Here is a 17,637-nt window from a genome sequence, read left to right on the forward strand (position 1 = left end):
TTGAAACAGAATGTGGTTTCAGGTACATATAGGAAATAAGGGACCATCAAAGTGGTTATACAAAGCCTGTCAGTGTTTGGCTAGCCCCGATTATGCTGGACACCAATTTTAGTCAGCTCTCTCTCTAGAGATAGGAAAGACAACATCATTTGCTTATCAAGACATCATCTTAATGGTATACTAGTGAGCTATAATTAACTGGCTGGCTCAATTTCTAACATTTAGGTGGCAGGATCTTAACTGATTTGCTCAAGAAATACCGTTCCTTCATTTTACAAATAAAAACTCACCATTCCAACCAACAAATAATATAGCTTAATAATAATATAGTTTATAGACTATGCTGACTGTGATGATTCCCAAGTTTGCTTTTGTTGCTCACATGGTAAGATACTATTTTATCAACAAAGAGATATAGGAAAACTAAACCATGATAAGAAGTTTGGGCTCTGGCTAAATTACAAACCAAAAAAATTTTCAATTTTCAGGTTAAAACCCTCTATTTGGTAAGAAATCTCAGAATAATTAAGGAAGCCACTTAAGGATTTCTTAAGTAGCCCAGGAAACATTCATAAGCTTTTAAGGATTCTTAAGTAATCCTTAATGGGTGCTTCAGAGGGCATACGCCCCTGTTCACTGTGTTATTAGTAAAACTATTCTTGGCACCAAACATTATCTCAAAATTCAGAATAAGTATAATATTCCTGTGATCTGAACAGTAATCCAAAAAGTGGCATGTCTATTTTTGTGGGATAACTTTAAGATTCTTAAAGGATCAAATGTATCAGGTTGGTATAGTTACTGGAATATGTACCATTGAAATGTATGTATTAAAGAGTTTTAAACTATCCTGGGAAAATACTGCAAATAAGTAACAACGTAAAAGATTTAGCAGTGAATCAAGTCAACCCAGCTGGACTAGTGATTGTTAAAACTGTAAAAGAGTCGGTTAACAAATTAAGCCATATCAAAGTTGCAAGGAAAGATTAGCATTTGACAAACTAAAGGCGGCTTATAGGAGATAAAAGTTGTCCTACAGCTATAATGAACTGCTCAGATCCATGTATTTAAAGGCAATTACAGCACTGGTCACAGTTTCTTTCTTAATTTTCAGTCAGTACTTACTTTGGCAAAACTGTGGACTTCTGTATAAGTCCAGGTTTCAGGATTTGGCAATAAATACATTTTGTGATCTAATAGCAAGTGAGGGCAGATGCTGAATGGAACTTGGAAGATACAGCCAGTCTAGCTGCTCTTCCAAATGGACTTGTCACCGACATAGCTACTTTCTGCTGCTGTTCCTTTTCTGCTCAAGGCTGTTTAACAACTTCCTTTAGGAAACAATTGCTGGGTTTGATGGAGAATAAAAACAGGTTAGCAATTGTCAGCATTTTATTGCAGTTTCATCCAGCAAGAACTATCTTTTGGGACTCTATTCGGCAGAAAAAGCCATGGGGATCTCTGTTCCAAAGAAGGACCTTTCCCTCCGATCTGCACCTGGAGAAGATTTATTTGACAGAATAACATAACATAAACTGCATAAAAAGGTTGATAAAATGGAGCAGTATCTCCATAGAAAGATAAATGGGATGGCTGTTTTCTTTTGAATTAGTTCCATTCATATACATGCAATTCTGATAATGTTATTCACGCTGACTAGTTACTTACAAGTACTTACAAGACTTCAGTAGGGCTATCTACTGAGTAAGACTATGGGCACACATACTGTGGGATGAGTTAGTTTGTGAATTTGCAGTGTGTTTAGCCTGTGGTAACTGTCCATATGTATGTTCTTACTCCTCAGCAAATGAAGGGGTGGGGCAGCTGGGGGGGAAAGACACATGCAATGAAGGTGGTTAATAAAAAATTATGAGACTATAGCCCTTTCTCTTTTTACCTGGATAAAACATTTTAAAATGTATTTGAGGAATTAGAAAAATACCCTGCCTGGTAAATGCTGTGCTAATATGGAAGGCACTAATTCAAAATTAGTCTGCCATTTGATTTGATTTTTTGTGTGCAGACAGTTTCATATGTTGGTCAGCTTGGATGTGTGGCTTATATTAATTAGTCTGTTGTACCCTATGGTATAAATCAAAGAGGGGAAGAGATGCAGAATATGATGCATTTTAATGCTCTCACCTCTGTATAAGGGCAGGATTAGGGCCAAATTCTCCTATGAAACAGCAGGGGATGGGGGGAACAGGTTACCACTGGAAAAAAGGTTTGATTATAAAAGCTTTCAGGCAGCACAACTCATAGTAGTTATTGGAAACTGGCAATGAAACTGGAAACTGCCACTTTTGCAAAGCTATGATTTATTTTGCTCAGCACTGGTGAGGCCAAAGCTGGAGTACTGCATCCAGTTCTGTGTGCCACTTTTCAGGAAGGATGTGGAGAAGCTTGAGAGAGTCCAGAGAAGAGCCACTTGTGTGATTACAGACCTGAAGAGCAAGCCATATGAGGAAAGGCTGACAGATATGGGACTGTGCAGCCTAGAAAAGAGAAGATTTTGTAAACTGCCACCAATCCCCCTAAAGATATCAGGTGACAGCATCAGGGGCCAGGTGAACAACTATTCACCAAAGCCTCAGGGGAAAACCAGGAACAATGGTCATAAACTCTTAGAAGTTTTCAGACTGGATATCAGGAAAAATTTTCTTCATGGTTCATGTGACCAGATTCTGGAACAGACTCCCAGTGAGGGTGGTGCAGGCACCTACTCTTCAAAAGAGACTGGATGCACACTTTACTGGGGTTATTTGACCCCAGCAGTCTTTCCACCCCAGAGCAGCAGGGTGGGACCCAATGATCTCATGAGGTCCCTCTCAATCCTAAACTTCTGTGAATTTCTAGGGCCTGACTGTTCTCTCAGTGAGACAGGTATAAATCTTAAGTAACCCGATTGGGCTCAATGGAGATACACAACAACAATACCTGGGTGCATGAAGAAAGAATCAGGCCCTTGACGTAAAAGTAACAACTTTTGATTTAGGTCCTAATCTAAACACTTACAATAACAATTCCATCTCTTCACTTGTGAAACAAACCATGCCTGTACTAGGTAATAAAACTATATAGGATCAGAGGTGTCAGGATGTGATAAACAGCTAATTTTGTTACATGACATGAATCCTGTCCATAATGGCACAGATAGAAATATCTGAATGGGATTCTTTTATTAGCTAAAAATAAATAAGGTGCTGTGCCCTTGATGTTAGATATTAGTCCTGTTTTCCAGTGATCCTGGTTTTCTCTGTTTAAAAATCACACATTTTCTGATAAAAATCCAAAATATTCTGATTAAAGCCCCCAAAATCCATGTTTTTCCATTATTAAAATGAAATGTCACTATATATAAATGTGTATCAGTTGAACACAATGTTTTATTGATATATTTACAATTTTAAAACAATTTGGAAGTTTACCAGTGCCTCAATCATTATAATAAATAAATCTATTTAAAATAAATTCTGTGGGCTTGGGGCTCCCAGCCCTGCTGCCCTCCCCCTGGGGCAGCCCAGCAGGTAGAACCCACACAGGAGGGCAGAGTGGGGTGGGCAGGGTTGGTGCTGCTGTTGGAAGACCCAAGCCAGCTGTGCCAGTTCTGCTGGCATGGCAAAGATGCCCCCTGCCCACACAGCAGCAGAAGTAGGATGGCAAGGAGCTGTGCCCCTTGTTGCTGCCACGTAGGCAGAGGGCACCTCACCATTGTGGTGCAGCTGGCACAGGACTCCTGGCAGCAGCATCAAGCCTGCCCGGCCCACTCTGCCCTCCTATGCCAGGTCCTGCCTGCTGGGCCCTGGAGGCCCCAAGGTTGGGACAGCAGTACAGGGTGCCCCAAGCCTGTAGCGGGCAGCCCACATCTGCCTCTTCCCTGTGCATAAATTGAGGGGGCATGTGCCCCCCCAAACCTGCTTCCCCAGGAGCACGCACAACAGCGTGAAGCCAGCCTCCCTGCCACCCCACAAATGAGCCACCCATGGCTCTGTCCTGCTCTCTGGCTGGGCCCTGCATTTTTGCCCCAGCCCTTGGCCCTACACACTGCCCTGGCAGGGCGGCGTCCCCAGTCTTGCCCCTCTCCCTCCTTCACTGTGGGGGCCTCAGCCATGGAGACCTCAATCTGCATCTCCCATAGAACTACTTGTAGGAGCTGCACAAACATGTGGTGCCCCCTGCCTGATCGCCCTACTCCCGCTCCCCCAGCCTCAAGCAGCCCCTTGCAGTCTGGAACTCTGCCAGCCTGCAAGGGGAAACCTGTTGTTTCTGTGATCTGTGATTTTGTCCTTTAAAGGAGAGAAGCCATGTTTTTTCTGCATTTTCCTACAGCAAACAGAAAACCTGGATCCCTGATCATGACTACTAGTCTCTACTTTAATAATATAAATTAATCATCTCAAAACTTTTTTTCTCTTGCCATCCTGTATCTGTTTTTCAATTTGTATGTTGATCCTACATAGCACTATTTCTATTGGGATTACAATCCAGCTGTCACTACTAAAATCCTTCTTAATTTATGTCTTACTGCTTAGTTTCCCATTGTCTCTTATTTCATAAACAGGGATGAATTTAAAACTCAAACTATTCAGTCTTTTTCACTCTGGGTAGTTCTAGAATACATAAATGTACAATTTTGTTAAGGATATAGATGGTAGAAGTAATATGTGACGGCAAAAGTGAAGTTCCAACTGGAAAAGAAGTATTTGTAGAGAAGTATTGTACCCACAATAAAATAAACAGTATATTACAATAGTTTCTCAAGAGCAAAAATTAATAATTTTTCTAATGAGGTTTATATATATTGTAGTTTAAATGTAAATTAGGTTATTTATAGCAGGGGTTTTCAATGTTTTTTAACAAGTGTACCCCTTTTGCCTCAAAGTTTCAGTTTATGTACTGCTTTATATTTTTTTACTGGTTTTTAAGTTGCGGGGGGTGCATATCGAGGCCCCCATGGTGAGGAAGAGCGTGGGGCTCGGGCTAGGGCTGGGCAGGGATAGGGGCAGGTACTGCACAACTGGGCAGAGTGTGGGACAGAGTTGCGAGAGCAGCTTGTCTGGGCATGTGGAGCAGGGGGCTGGCTTCTGCCACTGTGCACACCCAGCAAGCGCAACAGCGTGAAGCCAGCCTCCCTGCCACCCTAGGGCCATCTCTCCCCCCCCCCGGGTAAGAGGGTGAAGTGTGGGAAGGCACCAGGGGAGATGCCGCCACTGTGCCCCGGGTGTGCTTGGTCCCTGCCTGCCCGCCCGCGTGTACCCTCTGAGACCTTTCTAAGTACCCCTGGTTGACAGCCCCTGATTTGTAGGATAGTTAGCTCCTAAATCTGCATTAATATTGCTGCACATGCTGCTTACCAGCAGTCATGCTAGATATTAATAGTACTACTTTTGGTAAACTTATTCTCAGAAGTACCACTTGTGGAAGGTACGCTCAGGATTTACCATCTATTGCCTTAAGTTACTTAGGTCGTGTCTTTACAGTAATACTTTGCTGCTTTATGATGGAAGAGTTCCATGGTGATGACCATGACTTTATTACCAGAGTAGATAAGGCCAAGTTATTTTTAACACTGTGGGTGCATCTACACCAGACATTTACTGCAGAGTTGCCTAATTAGCTCCACAGTAAACATCTTGGCTTCTTTATGTGTGGCCCTATTAAGTCGCATGAAACTAATGAACTCTGAAACAGGTTAGTACTTGTAAACACAAGTACTAACTTGCTGCGGAGTTTTTCATGTGCAGCAATGCATGTGTAGATGCTGCTCCAGCCAGCCCCTCTTCAGCATGTTGAGCCAGGTCAGAGCAATCCCCTTGGACTACTACTAGCCAGGGCTGCTCTGACCTGGCTCAATATGCTGCAGCCCTGGGCACAGAAGTAAGCACGGTGCCTGGGAACAATAAAGTCTGGTGCAATATACACCAGAGTTATCTCCGGCACCGTGTTAGCACCACTTTATCTCTGGCATATCTGCACTGCTTCTATGTTATATCTGGGACTACTTCCTCAAAGAACATGCCTCCCAGTAGCTTCCTCTTCACATGTTTCAAGTTCTGGAAACGAGGCAATATAACCACTTTTAGAGTGTTATTGAGTGGATGTAGCAGCATGACACTTTGGCTCTTTCTTTTAGATGTGCGTATCAGAATGCATTCAATGACACTCTTAAGAAGGATTCATTGCTTCACTTTCAGCATTTGATATGCTGGAAGCAGGAGTGTATAGGTAGGCTATGCGTCACTGCAGTATTTCTGAACATGTCACAGAAGTGGTATAGAGATGCCCTTAATGCCATTAGATGCAGCTGTGTCACTGCTTCTTGTGTGGACAAAACTTTGAAGAGGGAGGTCAAAGGAAAATGATGCCGTGCTGTTGCACATAAATAGTCTGAAGAGCCTATGAAAATGAATTACAATAATCCAGCTGGGATGTAATAAAAACATGAATTAGTAACTTCATATCCTTCTGTGAGAGCCTTGATCACAGCTTTGCTGTGTTCTAGAAATGTCAGCATGAAGGTTTTGATCTACTGTAGCTAAAAAAGAGAAGTTCAACATCAAGAATAACCCTAACTTTATTTTGGAAGCAGGATGTAAAGTAAAAGAACTTTTAATTCAGATTGGCTGTGATATTGTTTCTCTGAATTTAACCCCAGGAAACATTCAAACATACGGGACTGAAAACAACTTGACAGTGTAGGCAATCAGTAATTGTTTCCTTAGGGTCACATGTAAATGGAAAAATAAACTTCTTTGTCAGTATTATATCCATGATGAAGATGATTAATTGATAGTCACAGGGTGTGTCTACATGAGATGCTAATTGCACGGTAGCCTAAAAACACTGCGTAGTAGTGTGCCGGCCAAAAAACAAGCTAATATGCTACTGCATAGTAACTATGACGTGCATAGTAACTACAGCGCATTACTGAATGTGCAGACACATGCATAGTATGGCTGAAATTATGCTCCTAAACAAGGGGAAATATTAGAAGGATACTGACATGGAACAGCATGGATTAAAAAATTAAGTGAGAATTAAGCTCAGGTACAGTGTACCCAGTCAAATAAAATAAAACTGAAATCATCTTAGTACTTACAAGTTACTTTTAAGTTTCTTGTTGCTGCAATGGATCAATAGACTTAATAAGAAAAACTATCCTACAACCTTCGAAAGACTTGAAAAATGTTTTCACAATTTTTTCAAATAAAAAAAATATTTTGTGCAGTTTTTGTACTGTAAAACTGTTTTTCTATAAAAACATCTGAGATATATGATTGGATTCTGACAACACTTCAACGGAAATGTTAAGTTTGATGCTGATACTAACAATTTACCCTTGAGCAAATTCATGAAGTCATAGTGTGTGTTATGGTTGATAAAGATGGCTATTTTTTAATTGTAAATTTTAATGCTCTTGGCAAGAAAAAGCATATTGGACACAATTTGGAGACTTGCCAAGTCATTGGCAGACAGTAGCTTTTTTGGGGACATGGCTAGGTTAGATTTTGATGAGTTAACGGGTGTGGTAGTAACTTGCTAAGTATGCGCTCTTGGTCAGTTGTCATGGAGCATCTGATGTGCACAGAAGTCCCACCTCCTTGTACACTTCTGTAAGCTGTTCCTTTGCCCATACCCTTGTGCAGTCTCAGTAGCGTTAGATACTGTTTCTGTTATACTCAGGCAGCTATATTGGTAGGATTGATAGAAGAGATAGAGAACAAAAAATTGTTTGAAAAATCATTTACTGAAACTGATTACTGAAGACTAACCTCTCAGTTTTTCCTTATGCAACAAAGTCACTTTATAACAGACACACCCATGGAAAGTGTGGGAAAGTTGTATTAAAGGTAACATAACAAAAAGGAAACCTAAGGAGAAATTTCATATAGAGAGAAGAGCATTTACCTAAAACATACATGAGTCTGCATGTTCAATAATGATATATAATTCCTTCCAACTGTACCTTTGTAGTTTTCGGGGAACACATTTCCTTCAAGCTAAGCAGTGCTGCCTACAAGATGCTTTTCATTTGGGAACACAGTAAAATTCCAGAAATTACAAAAGTTAAGAGCAGTCATCTAGGGCACTCATACATGTGCTGGATGTCTACTCCATCACATGCTAATTAGACTTGATTAATCATGTCTGCTGGAGCATGCTCATTAGCATGCTCCAGCAGCCTTTACATCATGTGCATTAGCATCCCCATGCTTCAAAATAGTGATGGGGTGCTTGAGCTTGTTGAACAAGCTTTAGTTAAGTCACCCCCACTGCCATTTTGAAATACGGGATGATGAATACACATGACGCTGTGGGAGCTTTAATTAGAGCGGCTCTTGGAGCTGCCCTAATTAAAGCACCACCCCCAGAGCACATGTAAAGGCACCCCCAAAGTCTAGACACTTAGATAAAAGATTCAGTAAGGATGGAAGAGATTGGCCCTAAAGATGGAACTGGAAATTGTGCATCCAGAAATAGAAGAACTCTCTATTTGCATTTTGATATACTATTAATGGCTAGTGTAGTATTAATGGCTTCTCTCACTATGAACTGATGAAATTTTGCTTTTTATTCTTTTGGGTCAGTATAGTAACAAGGAAGCTTGGGAAGCCTTGTGCTCAATATCATTGTTTCTTTTTATTATTGTAAGATGCTGGACCTCTTCTCTGTTCATTCCATATAGTGCAAATACACTTAGGAAGCTCTATAAAGAAAGGGGGGAAACTCCTTTGGCTTCGTGGGTCAGACGAGTCCATGGGCCAGATGAATAGTATGGAGCCAGTCCTGAGGTCCAGATCTGGCCCATGGACTGCCCTTCCTCCCAGCATGCTGGATCCAGTATATGTGGCATCTGCTCCAGTCAATCTGGGACCCATGCTCCATGCAGTTTGTGTCCTGGCCTGGCTGGGGCAGGTACCATGTATAATGCAGGTCCTGGACTGGCTGGAGCAGGCACTGCAGGCAGCATGGGGCCCAAAGCAGTTGCTCTGTATCATACAGTCCTGAAGCAGGTACTGCATGTGGCACGTGTCCCAGACTAGCCAGGGGGGACTATGTGTATGGCACAGTCCTGTACTGGCCAGGGTAAGCACTGTGTGCAGCATGGGTCCTGGACCAGCTGGAGCAGGTGCTGCATATGGTACAGTTGTAGAGTGGATGCTGTATGCAGCATGTGTTCCAGACCAGGTAGAGTGCCTACCACATGTGGAGCATATCCCAGGCTAGCCAGAACAGGTGCTATGTGCAGCACAAATCCTGGACCAGCTTAGGGGGAACCACTGCATTCAGCAGGTGTCCCAGACTGGCTGAAGCAGGAGCCCCATGTAGCTCACATCCCAGGCCCTGTGAGTGGGGATGGTCCAGCATATGCCATGGGCTGTCTGTGAGTTAACTCAAGACCCAAGGGCAGCACTGGGGCCCAGATGAATGGGCTCCATGGACTGGACCCAACCGGTGGGCAGTATCTTTGACAGACCTGTTTTAAAGCCAGGCCCAGAGAAGGATGCCTACAGTATCCTATAAAGACAGAAGACTAGTCCTTTGATGCTAAATTTATTCATACAGGTGTATGGTAGTGCTAAAAAGGATATCTAGTTCTAGGTCTTGGGTGCACTTCACATAATTTAAAAATGCATCCTTTCTAAATGCTTCCATGCTGTTTAAACTTTATTTATGATTACTTGCCAGCCCCCTGCTGTCATTTCCAAACACATGGGGAACAGAGTGAGTTTTGCAGTGTCATTGGAATTGGGGTATTTAGACCAAAGGAGGGACACATTCCAAAGCTATATGTCCTCTCACAAATAATTAGGCTGACTATATGGAAAACCTAGAAATCCAGGACATCATCTGGGAAATCCAGGACACTGCCCCCCCCAGCACTCTCACAAGGTGCTCTGCACCACTCCACCTCCCAGCCAAACTGTGCCTCACATCCCTGTGTTTCCAAGATGCCCATTATAATTCCCAACAGCTGACCAGTATCAACCGCAGCTGGAGTACTGCGTCCAGTTCTGGGCGCCGCACTTTAAGAGGGATGTGGACAGCATCAAGAGGGTCCAGAGGAGGGCCACTCGTATGATCAGGGGACAGCAGGGTAGGTCCTATGAGGAAAGGTTGCGGGACCTGAACCTGTTCAGCCTTCAAAAGAGAAGGCTGAGGGGGGATCTTGTGGCCTGTTATAAACTGGTTAGGGGGGATCAGCAGGCGCTGGGGGAGTCCCTGTTCCCCCGAGCGCCGCAAGGAGTGACCAGGAACAATGGTCACAAGCTGGCGGAGGGAAGGTTTAAGTTGGACATCAGGAGGCGCTACTTCACGGTCAGGGCGGCTAGGGTCTGGAACCAGCTTCCAAGTGAGGTGGTGCAGGCTCCCACCCTGGGGGTTTTTAAGAGGAGGTTGGATGACCACCTTATTGGGGTCATTTGACCCCAGTGCTCTTCCTGCCATGGCAGGGGGTCGGACTAGATGATCTGCTCAGGTCCCTTCCGACCCTAGAAACTATGAAACCTTTGAAATCCAGGACTGTCCTGACTAAAATGGGCATACGATCATCCTACAAATAATGCCCTAAGAGCAACTGCCTCTTGTTTACAGCAGTGGAGCTTCTGCTCAAGTGTCTCAACTGATTACTACAGGGAGAATAGAGGTTACTCAAACAGTCATTTGGAGCTTTAAAAGTCAAATCTCACACCTTAAACGTCACGAGGAAATATATAGACAACTGAACAGATCCTAGATTACTAGTTCATTATGCTTGTGTCAAGAAAATCCACTTGACAAGTGGGCCAATGTAATCTGCACTAGTTCTAGGTTCTGGGTGTTTTATCTCCATGTAAACAGCATTTACTAACTGCAAAGCATATTTCTGTCCTTTTTAGTGGAGAATCTTATTTAGAAAAAAGTCAAGAAAAGTAGCATCTAGTGATAAGCTCTAGACATTTCTTTCAAGACATGTCATCCATGAGCTCATCTGCACTGAACATGATTTTCCAAGACACAGTGATGAAATTAGATGGTGCTTTCTCATTTGAGAATTAAAGTAACTACATAAGGACTCAAGTGGCTACATTTTATTGGAAACATAATTATAATTAATACTTATTTTGGGATCCATCAGGACATAAATCACTTTATAAACTGGTCTCTGCATTAAATACTATCTAGGAGTCATTTCAGCAGTCACTGAAATTCAGCCACTTGTGGGATGGACAATGGCAATTGGTAACAGGTGCCTGAGAGCATTATGTAACAAAGTAATTTAAGAATATGATGCTAATTGAAACTGTGGGGAAATCATGAATAACCAGAATGTTAGAACTTATGTCTGAATTTAGTCGGGATATTCAAGCCTAGTTTTTGAATGTGGTGGTTAACATGCTCTAAAGCTCTAGCACAGACAAGTTAAGATGTACTTTACCACATCCTAGTTGGATGTGTCAACTTATCTTGGTTAAGACAGCTGTGTCAAAATGTGTTGCTGTGCTAAAACATTTTTTTTATAAAGTAAACAAAACAAAAACTTTTATCTCAGTTGATACAAACTCTCAGACTAAAAGTTCCCATCCTGTGAAATAATGTTTAAGCTATCCATTTGTTTCAATTTGCAAACCTCCTTTGTGGGCTTGTGAACTGATTATAATCAGTAGACCATGGAGGTACTGTAATTTTAGAAAACAATGGAGCTATCAGTGTCATCTGATACGGTTTACAAATTGTTTCCATGTTGCAAAGCTAACTATAGCCCATCTTCTGTGTAAGCACTGAAAGACAAGGTGCCATGATTTTTATAGTCCTTGCTTTTGGTTGACAGTGGCTTGCAAGTTGAGTCCGTATTGTGTGCTGGTAAAGTTATTATTAAAAATTTCTGTTCATATATAATGGGGTGGTCTGTCCCTTTAAGAAGGGGCAGCCAGCCCTACTTAGGGCAAAGATGTGGGCCTTCTGATAATGAGGGAGTATCCCATTAGAAGCTTAAAACCCCAGAAGGGAGATATGGAAAGAGGCAAACCGTGAAAGAACAATTGGCAAGGACAAAGAAAACAAGATGTAAGCTGAACAGGTTGTGGCCTGGAGGGGTCAGGCTGCTGTGCTGGGGCCAGAGCCAAAGGTCTTTTCTCCTAGTGCCCAGGGCATAGCAGAAGGGTTTTGTTTTATTTGTTTACTTGTATGGGACTTAAAGGCTGTGTTTCTGTTTGGGAGGACAGGCTGAGTAGCTGCTCCTCAAGCAAAACCCTCCTGCAGAAGTCAATAGGCTAGAGCAGTGATGCTCAATCATTTTCCCTGGTGGGTTGGACCATATGCCTGGTCCAGCCTGGCTCTGACCAGGTGAGCGGGGAGTAAAGTTTGGCAATTTGGTAGGGAGGAGGATGGACATATTAATGGCCAATGCTCCCCTGCTATCAAATTTTCCAACCCGTGGGGAGCACTGTGGGGCAGATGTAATGGCTCTGCAGGCTGCATTTGGCCTGCGGGCCAGAGGTTGAGTACCCCTGGGCTAGACAACCCATTTATATCAGACAAATGTGTATCTTTAATTACATGAAGGACTAAGTAGAATTTGGATTAGTCAGACTTGCTGTTTAATCCAATAGCTGCCTGCATCCGTTTTTGCTAAACTCAGTGAGAACACTGCCTGGACTTGAAAAGGTCAACATCATGCTGTATTATACTAAAAAATGTTATTCCTGCATTTTGGTATAACTCAAGGGCCAAATTCTGATCCTGAGAATTACACTAGTATTACACTAGTATAACTCAACTGACATCAAAGAAGCTGCCCCAGATTTACATCCCTGTAACAGAGTTCAGAATCATGGGTAAGTATTCCACTTATACCACTACAGAATTATAATACTAAATACAAATGGGAACATGTCTAATATCATAATTGGTTTACTTCACTCTGTAGCTTGCATCATTAGGAAAGTTTGTCAGGATAATATAATATAGTTTTCTCATTTACTCACTTGACTTCCCATTTTGCTTTTGACTACTGACAACTGAAGAGATTGACTATTATATTCCATCCTCTTAAGATGCTTATGTTCGGAGCATATAACTATGGAAATTTTAATTCAGATAGAGCTTTTTGTCGTCATGCTTCTTGTGGCTTTATATTCTTAACTCTCTTAGTAAAGCAATGCAAACAGTTAGTTGCCATTAAGAATCGCCTACCTGAAGACTGCAAGGCTCAGGGACCAGAGCACTAGTGGTTTCCTCAGTTCAAATTTTGCTCGTTTATTCATAAGGTGCCGACCACCAAATATAAAGGCAGCATACAAAGCTGAAAACAGGAATGATTTCTTCCTGTAAAAAACAAATTAACCCAGATTTAATTATTACTCATCAGTTACACACAGCAGGGTCACATTTTTGCATAATTGCCAAGAACTTGTCACTTCCTGCTAAAAATGAGACAAATGCCACTTGAATGTACTTCTGCTACTAATTAAAACTTCTGAATAAACAAACATACATGAAAATAGGTCCAGGTCCTGAATTACTTCCTTGAAGCAAAATGACTTGATCCAAATTTTCCTTTTATAAATACTTCAGGACATGGCTCATCTTGCATATAACTGCTCTCCCTTCCTTCAACAAGCAAATTATTTCCTTTAGTGAAGGACACATAGATGAGGCATACCCCTTTGATCCTTTGCCTATGTGCATTAACAGCAACACTCAGTTCTTTTGAGTATCAACTGACTAGTGTGCATGGATTGTTCAACAGATCCAAAAACAACTGACAGCATGCATATTTTTTGCTCAACATGCACTTGTTTGAAATTGCTTGCACAAAGGAGAACATGAATAGACACCACATGTGAAGAGACACACAAAAGCTAGGTGGACACCAGTACCTCTGTTATTCAGTGAGCTGTTTGTCTGGCCTTGTTCTAGGCTGCAATCTTGGTGCACATAAGAATACCCTCTGGAAAGGAAGTCTGAAGGTACATATGTGATTTGCTAATTAACTGAACTACAAAGGTGCTACAGCAAGCACCATTTTTAAAATGACAGTGTTGCTGCATCAAGGTGCTTTATAGAATCATAAAAAATTCAGGTTGGAAGGGACCTGAGAAGGTTATCTAGTCCAACCTGCTCAAATTAGGACTATCCCCAGTGAGACCATCCCAGCCAAGGCTTTGTCTACCCAGGTCTTAAAAACCTCCAGGGATGGAGATTCAACAACCTCTCTGGGTAACCTGTTCTAGTGCTTTACTATCCTCCTAACAGCGTTCCCTCTAAGCTGTGTGGCGTATGCAGCTGCGCAGGCGTACCTGGCAGCATGGCATGAGCGTGCCTGCATGGCCACGCAGCTTAGAGGGAATGCTGCCTCCTAGTGAGAAAGTTTTTTTCTAATATTTAATTTAAACTTTCCTTGCTGCAACTTGAGACCATTGCTCCTTGTTTTGTCATCTTCCACCACTGAGAACAGTCCAGTGCATCAGAAGTCATGTGCCTCAGCCCCCTCACCATTATCACTGCCCTCTGCTAGACTCTCTCCAATTTGTCCACATCTCTTCTGTAATGGGGGCCCAGAGCTGGACACAGTTCAGATGTGGCCTCATCAGCACCAAACAGAAGGGAAGAATCACTTCCCTCAGTCTGCTGGCAACACTCCTAGTAATGCAGCCCAGTATGCTGTTAGCCTTCTTCACAACAAGGACACACTGTTGGCTCATATTCAGCTTATTGTCCACTGTAACCCCCAGGTCCTTTGCTGCAGAGCCTGTACCAGTGCTCAGGATTGTTCCAGTTTAAGTGCAGGACTTTGCACTTGTCTTTACTGAACCTCATTAAATTACTTACGGTCCAATCCTCCAATTTGTCTCTGAATCCTAGCCCTACTCTCTAGCCTATCTACTACTCCACCCATCTTGGTGTCATCCGCAGCCTTGCTGAGGGTGTAGTCCATCCCATCTTCCAGGTTGTTGAAGAAGATATTGGAAAAAAACCAGCCCCGGGACTAACCTCTGAGGCACTCCACTTGATACTGGCTGCCAGTTAGACATCAAGCCATTGATTACTATCTGTTGAGCCTGACGATCCAGCCAGTTTTCTATCCACCTTACATCCAACCTGTACTTTCTTAACTTGCTTGCTTCCATCAGTTAGAATCTGAACCTCACTTTTCTAATTCACTGAGGAATTACAGACTATGAATTATGGACTATGCAAGCTCAGTTGTAGCAGCTTGTTCTTTCCTATAGTACCACAAAACAGCCAGTCCAGCCTCAGGGCTTGCCTGCACTACAGAGCCTCTGGTGCTATACCTATCTTGGCAGAGTCCCCTAGAACCAGCAAGTGCCCCCAGAAGGTTTTCTGTCACTGTAGGAATTTTTTTTTGAGCAGACCAAGCCTGTACCAGTGATAGCTTTTATCTGTATATGAAATTTAAATGGTAGTATCACCCCAAATAAATTAAAATAAGAAATCTGTTACATTAAGGTGTAAACACCAGGGGACAGTACATGTTTTTTGTATTTCTTTAAAAAGTAGCATGCACACCTTGACATAAATATAACAACAACATGTAACAAAACATCATCAATTGGAATGAAAGTTGATTTGTTAATACATGGGAGAATAGCAATAGCCAGACAGTCCTGCTTCACCTCAGTTTGCCTTCCCCAGCTGAAAATCTTGCTGGAGCTGGCACTCTAACATCTATGTTAATTTGAGTGGCTGTACTAACAGCCACTTGTTTGTCAGCTTGGGATCTTAGGGAATCCATGACAATCATGCAACTGTCCACCCTTAATCGATATGTTGAAACTGAATGATTGTGGGGGCAATGCTGCTTGTAGGCTTACGGCAAATTTTAATTTCAAGGGGATTTAGACACTTAGATGTTTGTGAAAATACCTGTCTGCCTCTCTAACTCCTACATGTTTTGGAAACTGAGGCCCTCACCTTTTTTTTTCTTAAGAAAGAAGAAATATTTCAAATTCATTGCATACTCCTAACTTTCTCAGTCAGGGAAGAAACATAATTATCACTCTTTGTAGGCGAGATAACCTATTTATTCAACGTGACATTTCATGTTGGCACTTATTAATGAAATTATTAATTTGCATTCAGTCTGTCTAAGTAGGTCAGTAATTATATTACATTAATTGGTACCACTGTATTTTAGGTCATTTCACCTGCTTTTTAATGAGTTCTTTAATTTTTTAATTTTAAAAGGATTGTAAATGGTATGGTATCTGTAGAAGATTTTCTGTTGGCATTGGCAATAACTTGTACTATGGACAAGGGAGTTTTAAATAGTTTTCACTGAGGAGGGGATGCCATTATTTGACCTTATGTCAGAGGTAAGTATAGTGCTGTATATAATGAAGTAGGATATAGATAGTGTTTGTGTGTCTCTCTCTCTCGGAAAAGTTTTCAATTTTTCTATCAGTAGTTGTTAGAATTCCTTCTCTTTTTCCTTATGACAGGGCTATTTTTAAAAGGACTGAGTAGTGCAAGTGATTTAGGTAATGGGTTGTGGGAGTTTTCACTTTAAATTATTGGTTCGAATCCAGGCTAGATACTTGATAACCAACAGTCATTTTCCACTGAAGTGGTTAGTGAAAAATGTTGGTAGTCTCTATTCAGTGACTAATAAACAGGTATAAAGCAGTGGTAACCCAGTGGTATTCAGTTTTTACTGTAGCTGTTGTAGCCAACAGGACACTAGTAACACAGACATTTTGTAGACAGAATTTTGGAGGAATTGTAGGACAATATAACAAGTTATTATAATTCTTGATAATAATCTAAGCAGAATAATAAGATAACACCTCCAGGTCAAAAGATCAAAAAAAGTTCTTCAGTATTAAAGTTTCTCATCCAATAATGTCAATATTAGCATATTCATATGCTTGCCTTCAATTCTATTCTCTTAAGTAACACAGAAAACTTTAAGACAAGGCTACTATATTTTTCAGGATTTCCTGCTTCTCATAGCTGTCTCCCAGCTCCCTATATTTTTAACAATACACCTATGTGCTTGGGACAGCTGCAGCCCATGTAGCAGTGGTGACTTCTGGCTGCCACCGTGCTTCTAGTATGATTATTAGGGCTGTGCGAAAAGGAAGTGTTTCATTTTGACAGAACAGTGTTTTATTTTGACTTTTCTTTCGAGTTGAAATGGCTGTTCCAGTTTGGCTAGTTGACACGTTTTGCTGTTTCAATGTTTTGCCCATAGGATATAATGGGGAATGTCAAAACAGGCTATAACTTTGTCATTGCTGGGCAGATTTTGATGAAATGTGCAGGAATAGTAGCCCCTTTTGAGGGCATGAGGTGTGCCACGTTTCAAGAAGATTCGTGCAGGGGGTTCAGAGAAACTGCATCCCAAAATCCTGAAAGCAAAACTCATGTCACATGTATGTGTTAAGCCACAACTGGGTGAAAACTGCAGGGTGGTAGCCCATGGTGAGGCCACAAAGCCTGCAAAGTTTCAAGTTGATTGGTGCAGGGGTTTGGGGGGAAGCTGCTGACAGGCAAAACTCGTGACAGATGACACTGTGTGTGTTAAGGCACAAAGGGCTGAAAACTGCAGGGATTGTAGCTCCTGCTGTGGCCACGAAGCCTGCCAGCTGTCAAGGAGATAGGTGCAGGGCTTCTCGGACCCTGTATCCCTAG

The 17,637-nt window shown here is 41.9% G+C and overlaps 1 protein-coding gene across 1 annotated transcript in view; it reads right to left on the reverse strand.

The window, feature by feature from the left end:
* Positions 1 to 17,637, reverse strand: part of ELOVL6 (ELOVL fatty acid elongase 6) — a 66,061-nt gene that overhangs the window by 45,420 nt on the left and 3,004 nt on the right. Inside the window, exon 2 of the mRNA XM_019521973.1 lies at positions 13,177 to 13,308. Coding sequence (XP_019377518.1) covers positions 13,177 to 13,247 — 71 coding nt within the window. The 5' untranslated portion in view covers positions 13,248 to 13,308. The remainder of the gene's footprint in view (positions 1 to 13,176; positions 13,309 to 17,637) is intronic.

The sequence above is a fragment of the Gavialis gangeticus genome, unplaced genomic scaffold (assembly GCF_001723915.1).
Source record: "Gavialis gangeticus isolate Ggan-Ray unplaced genomic scaffold, GavGan_comp1, whole genome shotgun sequence".
NCBI classification, from domain to species: Eukaryota; Metazoa; Chordata; order Crocodylia; family Gavialidae; genus Gavialis; species Gavialis gangeticus.